Source organism: Musa acuminata, chromosome BXJ3-4 (genome assembly GCF_036884655.1).
Source record: "Musa acuminata AAA Group cultivar baxijiao chromosome BXJ3-4, Cavendish_Baxijiao_AAA, whole genome shotgun sequence".
NCBI classification, from domain to species: Eukaryota; Viridiplantae; Streptophyta; class Magnoliopsida; order Zingiberales; family Musaceae; genus Musa; species Musa acuminata.
The window spans coordinates 38,596,160-38,616,296 of NC_088352.1; the positions used below are offsets into that span (position 1 = coordinate 38,596,160).

General features: G+C 38.1%; 1 protein-coding gene across 9 annotated transcripts; it reads left to right on the forward strand.

Moving 5' to 3' along the window:
* Positions 1-784: 784 nt before the first annotated feature.
* Positions 785-19,582, forward strand: LOC135635316 (probable LRR receptor-like serine/threonine-protein kinase At1g53430). 9 transcript variants are annotated; one of them, XM_065146313.1, is made up of 25 exons: positions 787-1,136; positions 3,214-3,382; positions 3,480-3,551; positions 3,656-3,724; positions 3,839-3,910; positions 4,033-4,104; positions 5,870-5,941; positions 6,107-6,178; positions 6,282-6,353; positions 6,442-6,513; positions 6,622-6,693; positions 6,857-6,931; positions 7,048-7,113; positions 7,209-7,271; positions 7,349-7,387; positions 7,484-7,533; positions 7,655-7,783; positions 7,871-8,019; positions 8,123-8,324; positions 8,403-8,552; positions 15,575-15,693; positions 15,818-16,028; positions 16,111-16,348; positions 17,568-17,718; positions 19,047-19,582. In XM_065146313.1, the coding sequence occupies exons 1-25, from the start codon at positions 1,007-1,009 to the stop codon at positions 19,401-19,403; spliced, it is 2,943 nt and encodes a 980-aa protein (XP_065002385.1). In that variant the 5' UTR covers positions 787-1,006; the 3' UTR covers positions 19,404-19,582. The 9 variants fall into 9 exon arrangements, 7 of the variants coding, with proteins under 7 accessions (XP_065002389.1, XP_065002385.1, XP_065002386.1 ...); XR_010495594.1 differs by lacking the exon at positions 19,047-19,582 and having other exon boundaries at positions 785-1,136; positions 7,655-8,019; positions 16,111-16,207; positions 16,282-16,348; positions 17,568-17,706; XR_010495595.1 differs by lacking the exons at positions 17,568-17,718; positions 19,047-19,582 and adding an exon at positions 16,948-17,543 and having other exon boundaries at positions 785-1,136; positions 7,655-8,019; positions 16,111-16,207; positions 16,282-16,348.
* Positions 19,583-20,137: the final 555 nt, after the last annotated feature.

Here is a 20,137-nt window from a genome sequence, read left to right on the forward strand (position 1 = left end):
CAAAGAATTCGATTGATTGATAGAAACTTTTTATATCTAAGGTTATATCTAATCCAAGACATTATAATTGTATGATGTTACAAATTGTACGATGATGATATGTTGATCACATGACACAGACGTGTCGACTATCTAACATGGAAAAGTCAATCATATTAACTTTCTTGCTCTATTATTAAATATCCTTATCGCATCTTGTCATATACTAGACCTAAAATGACCCGAACCGGCATGTTTATCTGACTCGAAAGGTGGTGAATATTTCTATTATCAAAGTTATTATTGCTATTGTTTTAGCTGAGAGATTATAAGTTTAGAAGTCCATTAATCCTTTGTTGAAAGAAAACTACTTGAAATAAGGCAAACAAGTGGCTCATTCAGTAGTATGTTTTATTTTCATTGGATTTGAATACCGGTGGAGGTTGTGGTTGATGGATCACCTTCTTCTTCACAGGAAACATAAATGAAGTAGCACTCTCTACGATAAGAGCAGTTGACATGTTATCGTCAAACTTTGGCAGCGGATTGACATGACAACATTAAATACTGTTGTCTTTCAAACTTTGAGCTGTCGGCTTTGCGAGGGTTGCAAGGCATTGATTTTAGAATATAATCAACTTGTGTTAATCTTTTTTTGTCGGTTTTATAGTATTTTTTATTGTTTATCTTTAGAATATTTGTTTTCGTTTCATAGTAAATCGTTCCAAAGAAGTTATATGCCCTCGAAAAGGACTATAATATTATATGAAGCAGAGGATACGACTGCTCACAGACAGCATGAGATAATCTTCTTCTCTCAAGCTTTGACGAAGAAGCCATGGTCAAACTTCCAGCTAGATGTCGATTTGCTGCTCGATGACGTCAATCTTTTCTCGAAGAGAGCAGTGACTATGCTATAGCAATGAATCTTCTTCCTTAGCTTCCAATAAGTAAGCAGAAGCCCCACCGCGAAGAGTTCCTTGTGATTTGATCCTTGTGCGGTCGGAAGACACGAAAGAAAGAGCTGATGAAAGGAGCATCATCGTCTTCACGCTGCTCCAACGCTTTCGGCCTCGTCATCATCCTCTCGCTGCTGATCGCCCTGAGCTCGCTTCGAGAACTCGGATGCGAGGCGCAGCAGCTGGATCCGAAAGAAGGTAGTTGAGAGGACTTCCGATACTGTTGTTTCACTTCGTCTTCGTCGTTTCTGTTCTTGCAGCGCGAGGAATGGCTTCTCCTCAGTTCCAGGAGGAAGAACTAGAACTGCTTTAGCTATATATTTCAGTCATCGTTTTCGATCTTTGTCTGAATCATCTGAAGGAATTAGAATAGTTGAAGTGGTCTCACAGAACTGCTACTACGTACTGTTGTGTTGCTCCCAATACCTCTGTAGCAAATAAAGTCCATGCAGTAACAAACATATAATACTTTTATTAGCTTATTTCTCGATAGTTTGTTATAAGATCTCATTTATCTTTTTCTTTTTCAAAAAAATATCTTTTATTTTTTCGATGAAGGCTTCGATTTTATTTTATTTTATTTTTTCGTTGTATTAATTTCAAATTTTTGACATAGCCATGTACAAAGAAAAGCTCATAATGTAATAAACATGGAGAATTAGAGGTTTTTTTCCTCTTAAAAAAAACCTCATATATATATATATATATATATATATATTCCTATTTTGGTTTTTTTTTTTCTTTGACCTATTATTTTCACCGGCCGATACTCTTTGGCGGGGATTCGCCGCAGGGCTTTGTTAGGATCTTCTTGGATCACTTCGATGTGCGTCAGAGAGGGCAAGAGGAGGGGAAGGAACGCTTCTCTTGGCGGATCATTGTCGCAGTCAGTTGAGGTGAGCTCCGGTTACTGGGATCACAGATCCACCTTCTTGATGCACGTCGACTGGCCCTCGTCGATTTTTCGTTATTCAAGAAGCTCTCTTTTTGTTCTTTTCTTCTTCTCTCTTTCTTTTAAGTCTCTTCTGTGTTGCTTTCTACGGTCGATTGATCTCTGAACAGAGGTGGCGAGAAAAGGACGATGATTATAATAGTCAATTAGTATGATTTTTCTCCTCCTCCCTCCTAAGAGAAAGCCTTTTTTCTTGTTCTTGATTAAATAACTAGTTGTGGAGATATATGTCAACAGGGCTATGATCGAGCGCTTTTGTTCGACCTGATTGAATCCATATGAAGCTAATATGTTTGAGTTCCCAGCCGATTACTAAGAAAAACAAGCGGTCTTTCCATTTACTACCTGGAATCCACCTTCTAATCTGCTTATCTTGTGTTACTAGCCTTATTTGCATGGTAAATTACTGGATGAACATATCTGTTTGAGGGAACCACACTGTTTCATATCATCTCCAATATATAAAAGCATCCTTAACAACAGAGTATTCTATCAATTGAATATACAAAACTGTTTAGCATCCTGCTTTAGAACTGTTCTTGATTTGATTTCTTTATATATAACAATGTTATCAATGTTTATAATAGGAGGTGGTAGACATTTACAACTCACAATTGTATCTGCAAATTTTGTTTGGTCTTTTATATCTGAGCTTTCCTTTTTTTTTATATTGATCCTTTTAATTAGCAGAACTCTGGCATTCAATCTTTACGTTATCACTAAGTTCATATCCAAATATTGATCTGGCCAATTCGTTTAATATTATGATATTTTTTCAAGGATAGCTGCATGCTTATGGTGTTTAGGTACCTCAGATATATCTGTCTTTAATTTGCATAGTTTATATCCACCGAGTTACCATATTCTGACTCCCAGTGTTCTTTTGCTACCTTCTTGTGAGGGCCTGAAGACCTGCTTCTGTGTTGCAACATTATTGTTCTTTGTCATACTCAATCCTCCGTGCAGAAATTTTATCTTAACAGTTTCGGTCTCTCTTACACCTAAGAACATGTTGCTCCAGAAAACTTGGAGTCCAATGAGGATTTATTTGATGAATTTTTGTCTTCCTTAAAGTTTGGTTTTTATTAACTTTTAGCTAACACCTCACACCTCAAGTAGCTGAGTTTTGATGATATTGGAACCCCAAATATCAAACTGCATGCACCCCTTCTGACCATGCGTTCATAATGCTCCGCTGATCCACCTAATTACAACCAATTCTATGTGCTTCTGCCAGTACTTGCTTCTGTTTAGATATGTATTTTATATGCTATGCACATTTATGTGCACAGAAATAATACATGAAGTGATGTGATGAACCAGTTAATGCGCTGAAAGTGATTGCCTCCAAGTTGAAGAAGGACTGGAACTTTTCAGTGGATCCATGTAGTGGAACTGAAGGATGGATTGAACCCTCTTCCTTCATTTATGTTGTCAGCAATCTCACGTGCACCTGCAGCCCCACCATCAATGTTTGTCATGTCACAAGCATGTAGACCTCATTAGCACTACTTATATATTCTTTTGAGTTTTGATTGCCTCCGTTGTAATCAAAACTCATGTTTACACATGCAATTTGAGATTTACAGAATGCTAAAGGGTCAGAACTTAACTGGAGTCCTACCAGACGAATTTGCCAATCTTACCTCCTTACAAGTCTTGTAAGTATTAGATTGGATTATTGAATGAAGTGATTGAACACCAGAGTCCTTATATTTGCTATAGAACGACATGTCTTGATCAATCGTTGATTGCTTGTTAATAGAGATCTGACACGCAACTATCTAAACGGATCCATTCCAGTTGCATGGGCTTCTCTTCCCTTGACTACCTTGTGAGTTTGTTCTTTTCTTTGTTTCTATTGTATTTCCCCATAGGACATAATGTTTGACAAATAAAAAACCTTAAACAATGCAGAAAACAGAGCATGAATAACTATTTTTTGCAGGTCACTTTTAGGAAATCGCATATCAGGGAAGATTCCAGACGAGATAGGGAACATCATTACCCTTGAAGAACTGTACACAATCTCTCTCTCTCTCTCTTGCTATGTCTTACACACACACACACACACTCACACTCTCTCCCTATCTCTCTCTTTATCTCACAGTCTTAGTCTTCCTGGAATATTTTGTCATGTAGTACATTCGATTGCAATCAGCTAGAAGGTCTGATACCTGCATCCCTTGGTAACCTCATCAACTTAAGTCGCTTGTAAGATCCTTCCTCTCAAACTCTATTACTTTTATCAAACTAAGAATAAATGTTCTTAGCATCATTGACTGTGATCTTAAGTGCAAATATCTAAGGATTTCAGCCAGTTGAGTCTTTGCAAATGGGTATTAAAACTAATATTGTTCAGAATTGTTGAGGAGAAATTAGTTCTTTTGTTCCACGAAAAAAGGGTGTAAATATCTTGTAATTGCATCTCATCTGCATTATTTTATCTTTCAGCAATCCAGAGTATAAATACTCTGATTGAATCAAAAAAAGATAAATGCAGGAATTAACTGGTTCGAGCCTAATGTTTATTTTTGCTTCTAGATGCAAGTAACCTTTAAAATATTTTCAGATGCTGTATTTATGGATGCTACTATGGAATTCAAGAAATTGCATCACACATGTATCATCTTTCCAGTGCAGTTAATGATGCAGCCGCAAACAACCTCTACATACAGGCTTTGTATAACACACGATAAGGGGCTATACATAATTCAATTTTTCTGTAGTATCATTTTTGAGTTTTTATTGTGACATGGCAAATCCTTGTAGGGTAATACTTAACCGAAAAGCAAAGTTTTAAGTCTTCCAAAGTCTTCAAGTTTTCAGTCCTCTTCTTCTCCCCCTCTCCTCCTCCACCCACACCCTGCTCCCTTCTTGGTACTAAAGTAAGTGCCAGCATACTGACATGAGTCCAGTACCTGAAATTGAGTCCTTTGATGTGGTTGTTGACGTGAAAGTAGTGTAAAATAGTGCTACCATGATGGCTGTTGAGCATAATTGGCATCACCATAGTACTACTGTAAATTATATGAAGCCTCAAATTCCACAAACTAAGATCAGAAATTGACATCATATTTTGGCTCATGAAATCTATGCTGGAAAAAAGGCTAAGATCATAAGGTACCACCTAACTCAATTTTGGCTGAGCTCTCTTTGTCTCCTCTAGGACATCAATTGTCTTTGTTCTTAGAGACTAATTTGGCAGATGATTTGGTCTGATGGTCATCCTCTTGATGGTATGAATAAATTATCACTCTTCAGTTCATGTTCTACCTCTCTGTGTATCTGGTATTAAGATGTAAGACTTGTGGCATGTCCAATATTTAGCTCATTGCCATCATTGTGAATCTCATGGAGATCAGAATTAGATGGAGAAACCTTGTCATCCTCCTTGAATTCTTGCTTATCGATAGTAATCGATGGATTAATTGAATGCAATGAGCGACATTTCCTCTTGCCGCACCAAAGGGATGGCTGAGAGCCTAAGAGCCCGAGATTGCTGCTCAAGGACTGTGGTCCTATTCCCTCTGTTGGTAGTGCAGACAAGATGGTCTAGGTAGCCCATCTAATAGTTGTCAGTCTGTACCAATTGGTATGTCTGATTTTGAAAACTATGTTTTGGATTTGAAGGATGGTTAATGTTTCTCCATTGCCAAAAAAAAAACAGCTGGAACACTTGGAGTCATGGAGATACTGCAACATTTTTTAAGCCTTTTAAGGTGTTATAAGAAATGTTGGGAAGTTGAATGTTAATCATCATCTGAACCTCTTACAAAAATCTGATATCTCAGGTAACAAGGGCATAGTTCTTAACAAAATCTTGGATAATTTATGCTTCACGAATTCTAAAACTAATCAATTAATAAAAGGTAATATGGTTTGTTCTTTCTTTTTTTCAGTTAAAATTGTTTCTGACTTCATTTTTGAATGGATATATTATTTCTTTATTAACTTTCCTTTTACCTTCTCTGTACAGTCATCTTTCTGCAAACAACCTGACTGGGGAGTTGCCAGATTCACTTGGCAAACTAACAAACCTAACAGAATTGTGGGTGGTATATCTTTTCGACCAATCATTTAGTTAATCATCTATGGTCACTATGAAGCTATCTAAATGACTTAGAACGTCCATTTGCACAAAGCTACATGACTGCCTTTTATGATAAATGGAAATTCAGTTGATATATGCTTAAGATGTTCAGCCTGATTACAGCACAATAGATGGGAATTCAATATCTGGCAAGATTCCAAGCTTCATTGGTAACTGGACAAAGCTTCAAAGACTGTGAGGATCAGTAGTCCTTTTTTTTCTTATTTTCTTTAGGCATAATTTCTATCAATCTCAGGCCCTAATTAATCTCTTGAATTTGTAAATTTTTTGCCTTCAGAGACATGCAAGGAACATTGATGGAGGGGCCTTTTCCTCCCACCATCTCAAATTTGACTTCTATTCAACAATTGTAAGAGCCATTTCAATGCTTAAAATTCCTGTCAGTTTAAACATTCTGTTTTTCATTTGTAATTTATCTATCTAGTTTGGTTATTTAGGAGAGTATCTGATCTGAGAGGTGGTCTTGGGACTTTTCCAGCACTACAAAATATGAACAAAATGGAAAGACTGTAAGTATCTTGGTCACACAGATTGCACCTGGCACCAGAGAGGCATGAATCTTTTCTTTTTCTCTTGCTCCTTGTGCATATTTATTGGCAAGTGTTGGAATGGTGCAGGGTTCTCCGGAACTTATCTATATCTGGTGAACTTCCTGATTTTATCGCAGAGATGCCTGCTATTAAAACCTTGTAAGCTTTTAGGTTTGTCGAGTTGTGGACCTTTAGCTTTACTTTGTCAACCTTATTAATCATGCAGACAAATAAAACAGATACATTTACTGTTTTTGTTGTTTCCTATTTTTTTTTTGGTTGAGAACCTATTCAAAGACTTAATATTGTAATTTTCTTACAGAGATGTGAGTTTTAACAACTTGAGCGGTCCAATTCCAAGCAGCTACAATATACTGCTGAGATCAATAAATTACATGTGATTGTGACCATTTTACCTAATCATTTCTTTATATTATTGTGAGCCATAGCAGTAGCTTTTTTATGTAGTTGCAGCTAAACTATGTGCCTTTATGTCCGTGTTTCACCATACAGGTACCTTACAAGTAATATGCTGAATGGAACAATACCAGAGTGGATCTTTGGAAGCGATAAGAATCTGTATGAGATGCTTTCTAGGGGTTCTTAATATGTCCCTCTCTTACTTCACGTCACTTTTACAGTCAATGTCTATAAACTAACAAGATTACTAGCAGGGACCTTTCTTATAACACTTTCACAGGATCACCGATATCATCCAATTGTCAACGAGGCAAAGTGTAAGTAGTCAATATCCTGATACCAACAAAAGTAACTTGTACTTAATTTCTTCAAAAGTTAATTATTTTGCTTGCAGGAATCTGGTTTCCAGTTATTCATCCACACATAATAACTCGTGAGCTGCTTCCTTCTTTCATTATCTTACTGAATTGCTACATATTCCTCAAGTGACTAAAAAGATCATACTTTCTTGCTGCTCTTCCTTTTATAGGGTCAAGTCATGTTTAAGGCGAAATCTCCCATGTTCTGAGAAGGCGAGAAGTTAGTACCCTTTGGTGCTGAAAGGATTCTTTGGATTGCCTGGATTGTTAAAAGAATATATTTCACCAACGGTTATATAAGAAATCAATATTTAAGAAATTGATTTTCATGAATTTTGCAGATTGCAACTTGTTTATAAATTGTGGAGGTGAGAAGGCAATTGTTGATGGCAATGAATTTGAAGCAGATACAAATCCGTTAGGACCTGCACAATATGACTATACTGAGAAATGGGCATACAGCTCCACGGGTGACTTTGCGGACACTCGTGATCAAAAATATATTGCTAAAAATGCATCATTATTGAACATGACCAATTCAGAGTTGTACATGACAGCTCGGCTCAGTCCTCTCTCCCTTAAATACTATGGCCTCTGCTTACAAGAGGGAAACTATGAAGTGAAGCTCCACTTTGCTGAAATAATGTTTACTGATGACCAAAATTATTCAAGCTTAGGACAACGTATATTTGATGTATCAATACAGGTGATGGATTGTTGTCTTCTCATCATCCCTCTATATTATTTTTTCTTTTTTTTATCTGAGATACATAATTATTCTTTTATGATATCTTCTTAAATATATGCAGGGAAAGAAGGTTTTGAGAGACTATAATATTGCAAAAGAAGCTAATGGAACTGGAAAGGAAAAAATTGAGGTCTTCAGTGATACCTATGTAGATGCAGATGGCACTTTGGAAATTCACTTCCAGTGGGCTGGGAAAGGGACACATTCCATACCATATAAAAGTGTTTATGGACCTCTTATATCAGCCATTTCTGTCACCCCAAGTATGTCTCTTGACTCGTTTCCTCTGTTTTCTTTTGAAGCCGGTTGCTTATGGTTACATCTTATCATTATTTTTGTAGACTTCTCACTCGATCAGTGTACTGAAGCTTCTCTACAAAAATTATCTACTGGGGCTATTTTGGGAATTGTTTCTGCTGCTTGTGTTGTAATAGTGTTGATCATATTCCTAATTTTGTCTCGCTCAAGAAGAAAGAACCCGGATCATAATGGTAATACAGCTATCTGTGTGCTCATTATGAAGGCCTTTTCTTTTTATGTTCTTATTTGAGAGCATATGTCTCTGGATCTTAGAAGCTTTTATGTTGTATTAGTTAAGTGAACTAGTTGTATATCATCCTGTCATATGAGAGAAAATAACTCATGCACTCAGTGGAAGTACATCAAGTAACCAAAATGTCCACTCAACAAGATAATTTGTTTGACAACAAGGTTTATCTTGTTTTGGTCGGATGGTATAATGATGATTAAAAAATTAAAACGTAATTGCTATAGGTTTGCTTTATGATGAGACCCTGAATGGTGAGTGAAGCCTGCCTGTCATGGGACTAATATTAGGATCAAACTGCAAATATCTTAAGATTCAAGTAGTTTCACGGCTAATATAAATGTGTTAGGACTCTAGCTAAGAGAGTCTTAATCGAGAGGGGCATTCAAGTAAAACCTACCTAAGCCGACCCCTATTAAAGAGATGAAGAGGTCGGCTTGGGTTAGAAGGTTGTTTCTTAAAGAAGAATTAGGAGTTGTAAAGGAATATGAGCCTTGAGTATGAGTCGTATTAGGAGTTGGTTAGAAGTAGGAGTCCTATTAGGAGTTAGGGTTTAGAAATCCAATAAATAGCCATGTATTCATCCTCTTTTGATAAGCAATAGATGAATATTTTTTGCAGCTTTTGAGCAGCAATTTGGAGGAAGGAACCACTATAGAGTTCCAAGGAGGTCGATCATCTAAAGAGATCAACCCCAAGCTTAGAATCTGCAAGGGTTCTAACACCTGGTATCAGAGCAGCGTTCTTGGCGTCTCGTTGCCCTTCCACAGCCATCCATCAACCCTCCACAGCCGCTCAAAGCAATTCCCACAATTGCTTAAAAGATCGTCGCCAAATTCCGTCGTCATCTCCACTACCACGGATCATCTTTTGATCTCCCCATGAATTGCAACAGGTTCTGGTTTCCTACCTTACTGCTGCTGCAATTTAGTTATCCTTATTCGAAAATCCAAAAAAAATTGTTCCTATATTGCTGCATAAATTTTTCGTCGCAAAGTTTTCATCTCTACGACGAAAGATACATTGTAGAATTTCAACCATTAATCTTTTACGTCCAATCTGATACACTTGAAAATCTGTGTTGCAGAAAATTTCAACCACATGTTGTTGCCTTAATTGATCTATTTGCAATCCTTTTTGAACGAAATTTCTTATACACTTCATAGATCATCCCAGCTTCCATTTAAGATTGATTTATTGAGGAATTCATCTCTAAAAACGTTCTTGTGTTGCTGCAAATTTTCGTCGCAAACCGCTGAAATTTTTCGACGAAAATTCTACTATCGCAACTTGCACCAATTTCCTTGCTGTTATATTGTCGAAATTTTCTTGATTAAATTGGTCATATTTGCTATCATATAAACCGAGATTTTGCTGTCAATTCCCTCCTCAAATCTTTCGATTTTTGCTGAAAATTTCTTCGAGAAATCGTTGTTTCTTCGACGACAATTCTGCTCTTACAAGACAACACATACCTGCAGTAACTTTCACTGATTTCTATCAAATCTTTACTGCCATCTACCACAAATCTAAAACTTTTTTCCCTAACCTTCATCCACTACCATCACAGCTCAAAACAGCCACAAAATAAGCCTAAACCGCAGTCTACATCCACCGATCCACCAACCCTTTCGACCATCACTTCTCTCAACCTATACATGCCTTTAACCCGACAACAAAAGAGAGATCTTAACATCACAGATTTGGAGGCATATACTATGACATCTGAGGAGGCAATCAATGCTAAATTCAAAGCCTTCGAGATGTAAATGGAGGATAAGATTCGGACTCTCTTTACCGAACTCAGTTTGGGCTGACCACCAAGCCCGAAGAAATCATATTAAGGAGAGAGCTTTGACCAATCGCACCAAGCCCGAAGAGATAACTTCCAAGAGAGGGGAGGCTCTATGATCGACCCCAACTATCCACGCATGAGGGTGGACTTCCCTAGATGGGAAGAAGGAGACCCGATTGGTTGGATCTCGTGCGCAGAGCGATATTTTCGGTACCACAAAACCGCGAACGCATCTATGGTGGAAATTGCGGCTATACATCTAGAAGGGGATGTCATACAGTGGTTTGACTAGTTTGAACATACTAATGGAGTCCTCTCATAGCAACAATTCAAAGAAGGACTGCTGATCCGCTTCGGACCAACCGATTATGAGAACATTGACGGACAACTAGCAAAGATCCGATAAACCTCCACCATTCAGGAGTACCAAACCAGGTTTGAAAGGTTATCTAATCAAACTCGTGATTGGTCTGAAAAATAACTATTGGGGACCTTCATTTAGGGTTTGAAACCGGAGATCCGGGGAGAAGTTAAAGTGCGACAACCGTACACGCTTATGGCAGCCATCTCTTTCGCACGACTTCAAGAGGAGCGATTGAACCATGAAGCTCGGAGGACTAGGGTCGCTCCTCGACCAACAATATTGAAGCCCTTAGCCCCCCCTACTATCAACCGAGTCCCTGCACCAAAAAGGTTGACAAGAGAAAATCTTCAGGAGCGATCTGCGAAGGGGTTATGTTGGCACTACGACGAGCCATGGAGCTGTGAGCATCGCTATAGAAAAGGGAGACTTCTTATGATTGAACCAGTAGAAGAAGAGGTCATTGAACATCCAGAAGAGAGCCTTGAACATTAAGAAGAAGATGCGGAAGAAGAGCCACAACCGATCGACGTTACGGTACACGCACTAGCCCGCTACTCAAACCCGTAAACGATGAAAGTTGGAGGCCTTCTCAAACAACAATCGATCACTGTTCTCATCGACACGGGCAGCACTAATAACTTCATAAACAGTAAGGTTGCGGCTCGGATGACGCTCCATATCGAAGGTTGCAGCAAGTTTGACGTAAAGGTCGCCGACGGAAGAATCCTAAAGTGCGACCAAAGATGTCCGCTGGTGAAACTATTACTACAAGACCCAAGAAATTATCACCGACTTCTTCCTCCTACCAATTGATGACTATGAGGTCGTACTTGGCATAGAATGGCTGACGACGCTAGGTGGTCTCTTGAAATTTCTCCAAATTAATTATGAAATTCTACTGCAAAGGCAAACAGATCATCCTACGCGGGAAGCGCGGAAGCAACGCAACCAACATTTCGACCCAACGAATGGAGAAAGTTTTGCACAAGGTAAATGGTGGCTTTTTGATGCATCTCCAGCAGCAACCAGAGGGGAAGAAAATAGAAATTGAAGATCAAAATCTTGCCCAATTGCTTGCTGAATTTGCTGACATTTTTGCTGAGCCGCATGGTCTTCCTCCTACTCGGCAACATGACCATCAGATTCCAATCCTTCCGGGCAAGCCACCAGCGAACACTCGGCCATACTGATATCCTCACCTCCAAAAGGATGAAATTGAAAAGATCGTAAAGGAGATGCTTGAAACAGGGGTGATTCAGCCAAGTTTCAGCTCGTATTCCTCACCGGTGCTACTTGTACGCAAGAAGGACGGAACTTTGTGGATGTGCATCGACTATCGAGCTTTAAATGACATCACCGTTAAGGACAAGTACCTAATACTAGTGGTGGATGAACTTCTTGATGAGTTAAAAGGAGCTCGAGTCTTTACGAAGTTGGACCTCCAATCCGGTTAACACCAAATTCGGGTATGTGAAGACGACATTCCAAAAACTGCATTCCGCACACATAACGACCATTATGAATTCTTGGTAATGTCTTTTGGACTCATTAATGCTCATTCAACCTTCCAAAGTCTCATGAATGATATTTTTCGGAGCTTTCTTCGTAAATTTGTGTTGGTATTTTTCGATGATATTCTCATTTATAACCCTTATCTTGAGACTCACTTTCAACATTTACGGGTTGTTTTGACGTTCCTTCTGGTGAATACTTTTTTTGTTAAGCAGCCAAAGTGCAGTTTTCTCCAACAAAAAGTAGAGTACCTTAGGCACATAATATCAGAAGGAGTGGCGGTAGACCCAACAAAAATTGAAGCAATGCAAGGCTGGCCGAAACCTACAAACGTGAAATTACTGTACAAGTTCTTTGGACTAACGGGCTACTATCGAAAATTTGTTAAGGATAATGGGAAGATCAACGCACCCCTCACTTCTCTACTGCAAAAAGATGTCTTCCAATGGTCGGACAAAGCCTCCGCTGCCTTCGACAAACTTAAGGCAGCCATGACAACGACGCTAGTGCTAGCGCTATCAGATTTCAGCCGACCCTTCATCATTGAGGCTGACGCATTTGGAGTCGGAATTGGAGTCGTTCTCATGCAAGATGGTCAACCACTCGCATACACCAGCAAGGCATTATCTCCCTCCTATCAAAATATGTCAATATACGATAAGGAGATGCTCGCCATTGTGCATGCAGTAACGAGGTGGAGACCCTACTTGATCAGTCGGCGATTTCAAATTAAAACCGACCATAGAAGCCTCAAGTACTTTTTAGAGCAAAAGATATCATCCCCTGAGTAGCAAAAATGGGTAACCAAACTTCTTGGATTTGATTATAAAATTATTTACAAAAAGGAAAAAGAAAACGCTGTTGCAGATGCACTCTCACGGCTACCTGAGCAAGCTAAGGTTTCAGCCATCTCCCTTCCTACCACCAACTTCCTCGAGGACATTAGGGAAGAATGAAAGAAGGATCCAAAGATCAGCAACATCATAAAAAATTAGAGGAGGATCCAAGTGCAATAGCCCACTACACTTAGGATTCAATGGATCTACGCTAAAAAGGTCGCATTGTGCTTGTACCTGACTCCCCTTGCATCAAAATCATCCTGTATGAAATGCACTCTACACCTTCAGTAGGGCACTCCGAATTCCTGAGAACCTACAAAAGAGTGAAGCAAAATTTTTATTGGAAATGGATGAAAAAAAATATTTCTGAATATGTGGCACAATATGATGTATGCCAACAGCACAAGGGTGAAACAGTGGCAAGTCCATGGAAGCTATAACCACTACCCATACCTGACTCGATGTGGACTGACATCTCCATGGACTTCATCGAAGGGTTGTCGCCTTCCAAAGAGTTATTCCAAATGCATGACACTAAATTGAAAAGGAGTACGACGTATCACCCATAAACCGACAGCCAGACGGAAGTGGTGAACGGGTGCTTGGAGATAGCCCAAAGCCATCCACCAAATATGACTACCCAAGGAGAACTCCAGACCCAGTCAAGTGCCATTATTGATCGACGGATTGTGACTCGACGACGATGACCCACTACTGAAGTGCTAATACAGTGGGCGAACTTACCAGCAGAAGGCGCTACATGGGAGAACTATGATGACTTGAAGATCAAATTCCCAGAATTCATGGACCGTCAGCCTCGATGACAAGGCTGATTTAAAGATGGTGGGTCTGTTAGGACTCTAGTTAGGAGAGTTCTAATTAAGAGGGACATTCATATAAAACCTACCTAAGCCGACCCCTATTAAAGAGGTGAAGAGGCCGGCTAGGGTTAGGAGGTTGTTTCTTAGAGAAGAATTAGGAGTTGTAAAGGAATATGAGTCTTGAGTATGAGTCCTATTAGGAGTTGGTTAGAAGTAGGAGTCTTGAATAGGAGTCATATTATGAGTTAGGGTTTAGAAACCCTATAAATAGCCATGTATTCATCCTCTTTTTATAAACAATAGATGAATCTTTTCTGCCGCCTTTGAGTAGCAATTTGGAGGAAGGAACCCCTATAGAGTTCCAAGGAGGTCAATTCCCTAAAGAGATCAACCCCAAGCTTAAAATCTGTAAGGGTTCTAACAAAATGATAGTTCTAAATATGTTATTTTGAACTCGAATGTAGGAAGCCCCACATGCATCATGATTGAATTGTAGCTGCCACAATTTTTCTCCGGAATATGATTTGCCTTGGTTCTCAGCAATGCTTATTTTTAGTTTTTAGTGTTAGTCATCCAAAATGAGTTTTTTGAATGACTTCTTTTTCTATAAATTATATCATTTTGCTTAGGTATGGCAAGTGAGTACCAGAAATTTTGCTAGTAAAAAATTTGACGATCTTAGAAAGCATGCAATGATTTTAACCAAATGAAGTGGATGCTGTCTTCTCAAGGTTATATTTGGATTGCTAGTTCAGAGGTTAACTCTTGTGTTTTGTTATAATCTTTGTTGGGGAAAAGTGGTATCTCCCAGTAGACTAGATGTTGCTCCACAAAGATAAAGAATATAAAATGTTTACTCACATAATGGATTCTCCCTGGAAGTTTATTAACCATGGAGTTAGCCTAAACTTAATGAATCACATAAATTTTACAAGACATTAATTTCCTTGTGTAATTGTTTGAGTGTAGTAGTACGTTGGTGATGACAAAACTGAGACATACACCAACCAGCTCATAAGCCTTCCTCTTTCTTCAGAACATTGACAGTGGTTTCCTGATATAACCCGACCTCTAGCTTTGCCCTTTGTTTTCCATTATTCTGTGTCTTATTCGAGGCAGCCTTGTCTACCCTTGAAATATCGTGGCCCTATGCTCACATGCAGCCCTGATGGTGCTTCATCAAAGTATGATAATTCATCTCAAAGACTAATTTCACTATTATGCATTTAGTCATGTTTTCATTAACATGGTAACATCTTGCACACATAAAAATGCCTGCTAACCAACAATCAAGCTGTCAGGCTATCAAAAGCATCTAAGTGGTTGGTCAATCTGTTAGCTCTAACCAACAATTCAAGCTGACAGGCTATCGAAATTGTAAACAATTTAGCCATCTGAGTGGTCAATCTGTTAGCCATTAAATGAGATGAGACCTGTCTGTTTATCAAGTTAATTTGTTGAAAATCATGATCTAATTGGATACTTGTAGATTAGTTTGGCTTTTCAGCAACAGATCTGAAAAGGGATATGAATGGGCTGCAACGGTTGCAGTCAAAGTGGAAACAAGGCCATTTATCTGTTCCTTCTTGCTATAGCATTGGCATAATTCTGGTGTTAAATTGCCTGTGAATGCAGAGCTTAGAGGCCTAGAGTTAGTTACTGGATACTTCAGTCATAAGCAAATCAAAGCTGCCACCAAAAACTTCGACATTGCAAACAAGATAGGCGAAGGAGGGTTTGGTCCTGTTTACAAGGTACAGATACATATTGTTAAATGCTACTTGACTTTTCTTCTTGATGGTTAATGTATTATCAACAGCAACTGTATAACTTTCTCTCATAATAGAACTTTGATATGTAATGCAACTCAATGTCTAGGGTGTGCTGCCAGATGGTACACTAATTGCTGTTAAACAGCTCTCTTCTAAGTCAAAGCAAGGGAATCGTGAATTTGTCAATGAGATAGGCATGATATCTGCATTACAGCACCCAAATCTTGTAAAACTCTATGGATGTTGTATTGAAGGAAATCAACTATTGCTAATATATGAGTACATGGAAAACAACAGTCTTGCCAGTGCTCTGTTTGGTAAGGTTTTAGAAACACTGCTATGTGACTTGCTTGTTTTTATTTCTGTTATAAAATATAAGAAGCAATTGGGTACTAACAGGTCCTAAACAAAATCAGCTGAGACTTGATTGGAAGACAAGGTGCAACATTTGCCTGGGTGTAGCAAGAGGCTTGGCATATCTCCATGAGGAATCAAGGTTAAAGATCGTTCACAGAGACATCAAAGCAACCAATATTCTGCTTGATAAAAATTTTAATGCAAAAATATCAGACTTTGGCTTGGCTAAACTTGACGAAGAAGAGAATACACATATCAGTACCAGAATAGCAGGAACAAGGTGAGTTCATTGTGTTAAGGAACTATACTTCATATGCACAATCTCTGGAAGTTACTGGCTGTTCAATTAGACATAGGATCAACTCTCTAGACTACTAAATCTGGAGGGTAACATCATGAAATAACTTATGACCTCTATAAGGTAGGATGTGTTTATATTTTGAGCAAGCGCTAAGTGGTGCTTAGGACATAGAAGAATCACTTGCTTAATTAATGCATTATTAAAATCTATAGGCTTTATTGTACCATTGTTACCAACAGCACTAACTAGGACTATCACAAGATTGCCAGGGCACTTTAAGGATTTTTACAATACTGTGAGTCTGTGACTATCTGGAAGAAAAAAATCTTCCTGGACGTAGTTGCTGTCAATGTTTCTGGGTGATTTTTGGTGCTGTTCATTCTTGCTGTCTTTCTATCTTTTTATCAGTGAGGAAAAAGTGTTTACATGCATAGCTTGTTCGAGTGAGATTGATACATGATGATGGTATTTTGCGTTTCTAAGAGATCCATTTTGACCTCCCTTCTCCGTGGAACACATTTATTTTCCACATGCGGTTATCTTTTTTGTTGACTAATCTCCACCTTTTTCTCTCTTAGAAGAGGAAGCATGCAGATGCATAATTTTGAGCATGAGTCGGTCACACACCCTTCTACGTGATAAAGTACAATCTGACCACCATAAAAAAGATAAGTTATGTGGACATTATGCATGTACTAACTCTCATTACTAGCATTAAAGACTAGAAAGTTTTAGAAAATAAAGGAATGCATTATATTAAATAGAAATGTAGTAGAAAAGATATTCTAATTATTATTTTATTACTAATTCATCTTTTTCCATAAGACATCTTTTAGACTTATCATTTGTTCCCCACAAGAAGATAATTACCGAGAAATGTTTCTCATAAGATATCATACCCAAATAGTTAGTAAATTGTATAAAAACTTGATCAGGTTTATACTTATGTTTGTTTAGATTTTGACCATCTTCTGAGAGTTCTGTTTCTCTTAAACTACAATTTACAATTTCTGACAATATATATTCTTAAGATATCAAATATTGATGCAACTTGAAAGCTATATTTTTTCAGTTTTTGCAAGTAAATCCAGTTGATTACATATTCTATCATTCTCTCCCACAACCAGCAAAAAAATTTTCTCTAGTTTCAGTACATGTTTATTGTGATAAGCAGTGTATGGCACTTTGTTTCATACAGGGGATACATGGCTCCTGAATATGCATTGAGGGGTTATTTGACGGACAAAGCGGATGTGTATAGTTTTGGTGTGGTCTCGTTAGAAATTGTTAGTGGAATCTGCAACACACATTATTGTCAAAAGAAAGACCTCATGTTTCTTCTTGACTGGGTAAGTAAATTTGGCTACTAATTGTGGAACTTTTGTTGACGTATCCAGTAGCAAAGTTATTAACCACTAAACCATCCTTCAGGTAATGATCTTACTTGGAGGTACTTTTTCCTTGGTTTATGTCATTCAACCAATTGATGTTACAAAATTTCATGTTGATCCTTAAACCCCTGTTTAAACTACCATAAAATTTCTTTTGACTAATCATTCTTATTGTTAAACTAGCACCATGAAAATGAAAATATTTGTCAGATAATTGAGTATTTTGGCCTCACGGAGATTTTCTCATCATCTCACTGTTCAGCTACATGTATTTCTCTTTTCCATAAGCATCTTCCTAACATGATTGGCTCCTCTGGATGTAAAAGAAATAAAAAGTAATAATCTATTGCAGAAAAAAATTAATGTAAAAGAAAAAAATAAAGATTATTAGTTGGTTGGTTGAGGGAGAAAATATATTCTCACATGGCCACAGTATATTATTTTCATAATTACTCTCTTTATGTGGACAAAAGAATTTAGGCCAAATTTAGGCACAAAATTTTCTCCTTTCTCTCTTTTGTGTTTTTGTTTGACATACCAAACATTAGAAAAGAAGATTTGTTTCACGATTTTTTTTCCTTCATTTTTGTGGGGATTGAACCTGTGCAATTTCCTTGTACCGCTTTTGTTGAACTGCCATGAGTCCCTGTTGCAGATAATTCATGTCAGTCAACTAGCACCATGAAAATCAAACACTTCTCAACCATCTCGCTGTTCACCATCCACATACATCCCTCTTTTCCATCAGCATCTCCTGTAAGCCTCCGTTTTAATTATAATGTCACATACAAGTTGAAATGCCATCGAAAATATTCCCATGATCACCGGCATTTGGTTGCCGAACAACAATTTTAGAGATGATTAGAACATCTCTTAGAGAGAGATTTTTGCTGAATACGATCAGAAATCAAATTCAACTTATACAGTCGAGACTATGCTGTTTTTGTTTGATACTGCATTGGAGGGTCTATATCAGGCAAAGGTGAAACACAGAAGAAAATGTCATGTTCCTTCACCTTTGTAATTGAGATGTACTGGTATGACATGTCCCAATAATTTTTCTGGCTCGGCCTGTGCCAAACCGAGTGAACCAAATTGCTCGTCCTCATAACTTTCTTTCTGAAAGCTCATCAAATAATTTCTTGCGATCACATCAAAATACACTCTTTAGCTTATCTTAATGTGCTCTTTTCATATTTCTAGTATTATTTAGGCATTTTCCTTTGCTGTATCAGATGTGAATGCAGTAAGCTTATTTATTACATCTTTACATGGGAGGGCTGCAGGCTTATGTTCTCCAGGAGCAAGGAAACCTGCTTGAGCTTGTTGACCCAGTCCTGGGATCAGAGTACTCCAAGGAAGAGGCATTGCGGATTTTGAACTTGGCTCTTGCATGCACCAATCCATCGCCAACTCGAAGACCCATGATGTCCAATGTGGTGAGCATACTTGACGGCAGAACAGCGATGGATTTCCCAGCCATGGAACAGTCAGCCTCCAGTAGCCTGGATCTGAGATTGCGGGTGCCAGAGAACATCCCTTCCGATGGACAATCATCGATGGAAATCTTGATGGCCGAAGAGATTTCTAAAGAAGAGAGCAGTTTGCTCTCATCGGTAACCATGCCTCGTGTTACCACATAAGTCAGACTCCAAGCAGGAGCAATTGTTTCATGGATCAGACTTGCCATGGACCATTTCATTGTCTTGGGTCACTATCATTCGCAAATGCTATGTTGTTGTTGTATGATGGGATGTTAACAGTAGACACTCAAACTGTGCTTCTGGATGATATTTTCAACATCTGAACTGTTCTTCCACAAGCTTCCTTGTAGATGATATAGAGAAAACAGCGTGTTCACCTTTCTAACGGTTTCTCTATCCCGGTTTCCTAAGTAGACTACTGCACAAGGTTAAAAATCCAGGTCCTGATTTTGCTTAGTATCCATGTTTTCTTGGTAGGCTGCACGAGGTTAAAGCGTAGATACTGTTTTGCTCGAGGAATGCTAACACCCAAGCTACACCTACTCACAAAGATCAACATAGCCCACTACAGATATTTATAGAGAAAAAAATAAATTAGGAGGACAAACATATGAATAATTTATCACCACCATGTACAAAAAGATTTTTTTTTTTAAATCATAGGCTATACGAAAGTTTATCATAAACGAACTAAAAAGAAAAGGTCTTCGATATTCATCTATCAAGATAAATTTATAAACATGATATTTGATGTAATCCTCATGTACGTATATTTGTGTCTTTCGATTTTGTTCATGTTTCGCACATGCTATATGTAGTTGTAGGTAAAACTATCTAGAAACAAACCATCTAAACAGTTATTTTGGAGGTTTTTTAGCTTCGTAGAGTGGTGC

What these genes read in the sequence shown, in the direction of transcription:
- LOC135635316 (XM_065146312.1), top strand. Translation starts at nt 1,007, where the DNA reads ATGAAAGGAGCATCATCGTCTTCACGCTGCTCCAACGCTTTCGGCCTC. An exon ending in CTTACCTCCTTACAAGTCTT is followed by an intron (nt 3,552 to 3,655) that starts GTAAGTATTAGA and finishes GCTTGTTAATAG; the next exon opens with AGATCTGACACGCAACTATC. An exon ending in ATGCCTGCTATTAAAACCTT is followed by an intron (nt 6,694 to 6,856) that starts GTAAGCTTTTAG and finishes ATTTTCTTACAG; the next exon opens with AGATGTGAGTTTTAACAACT.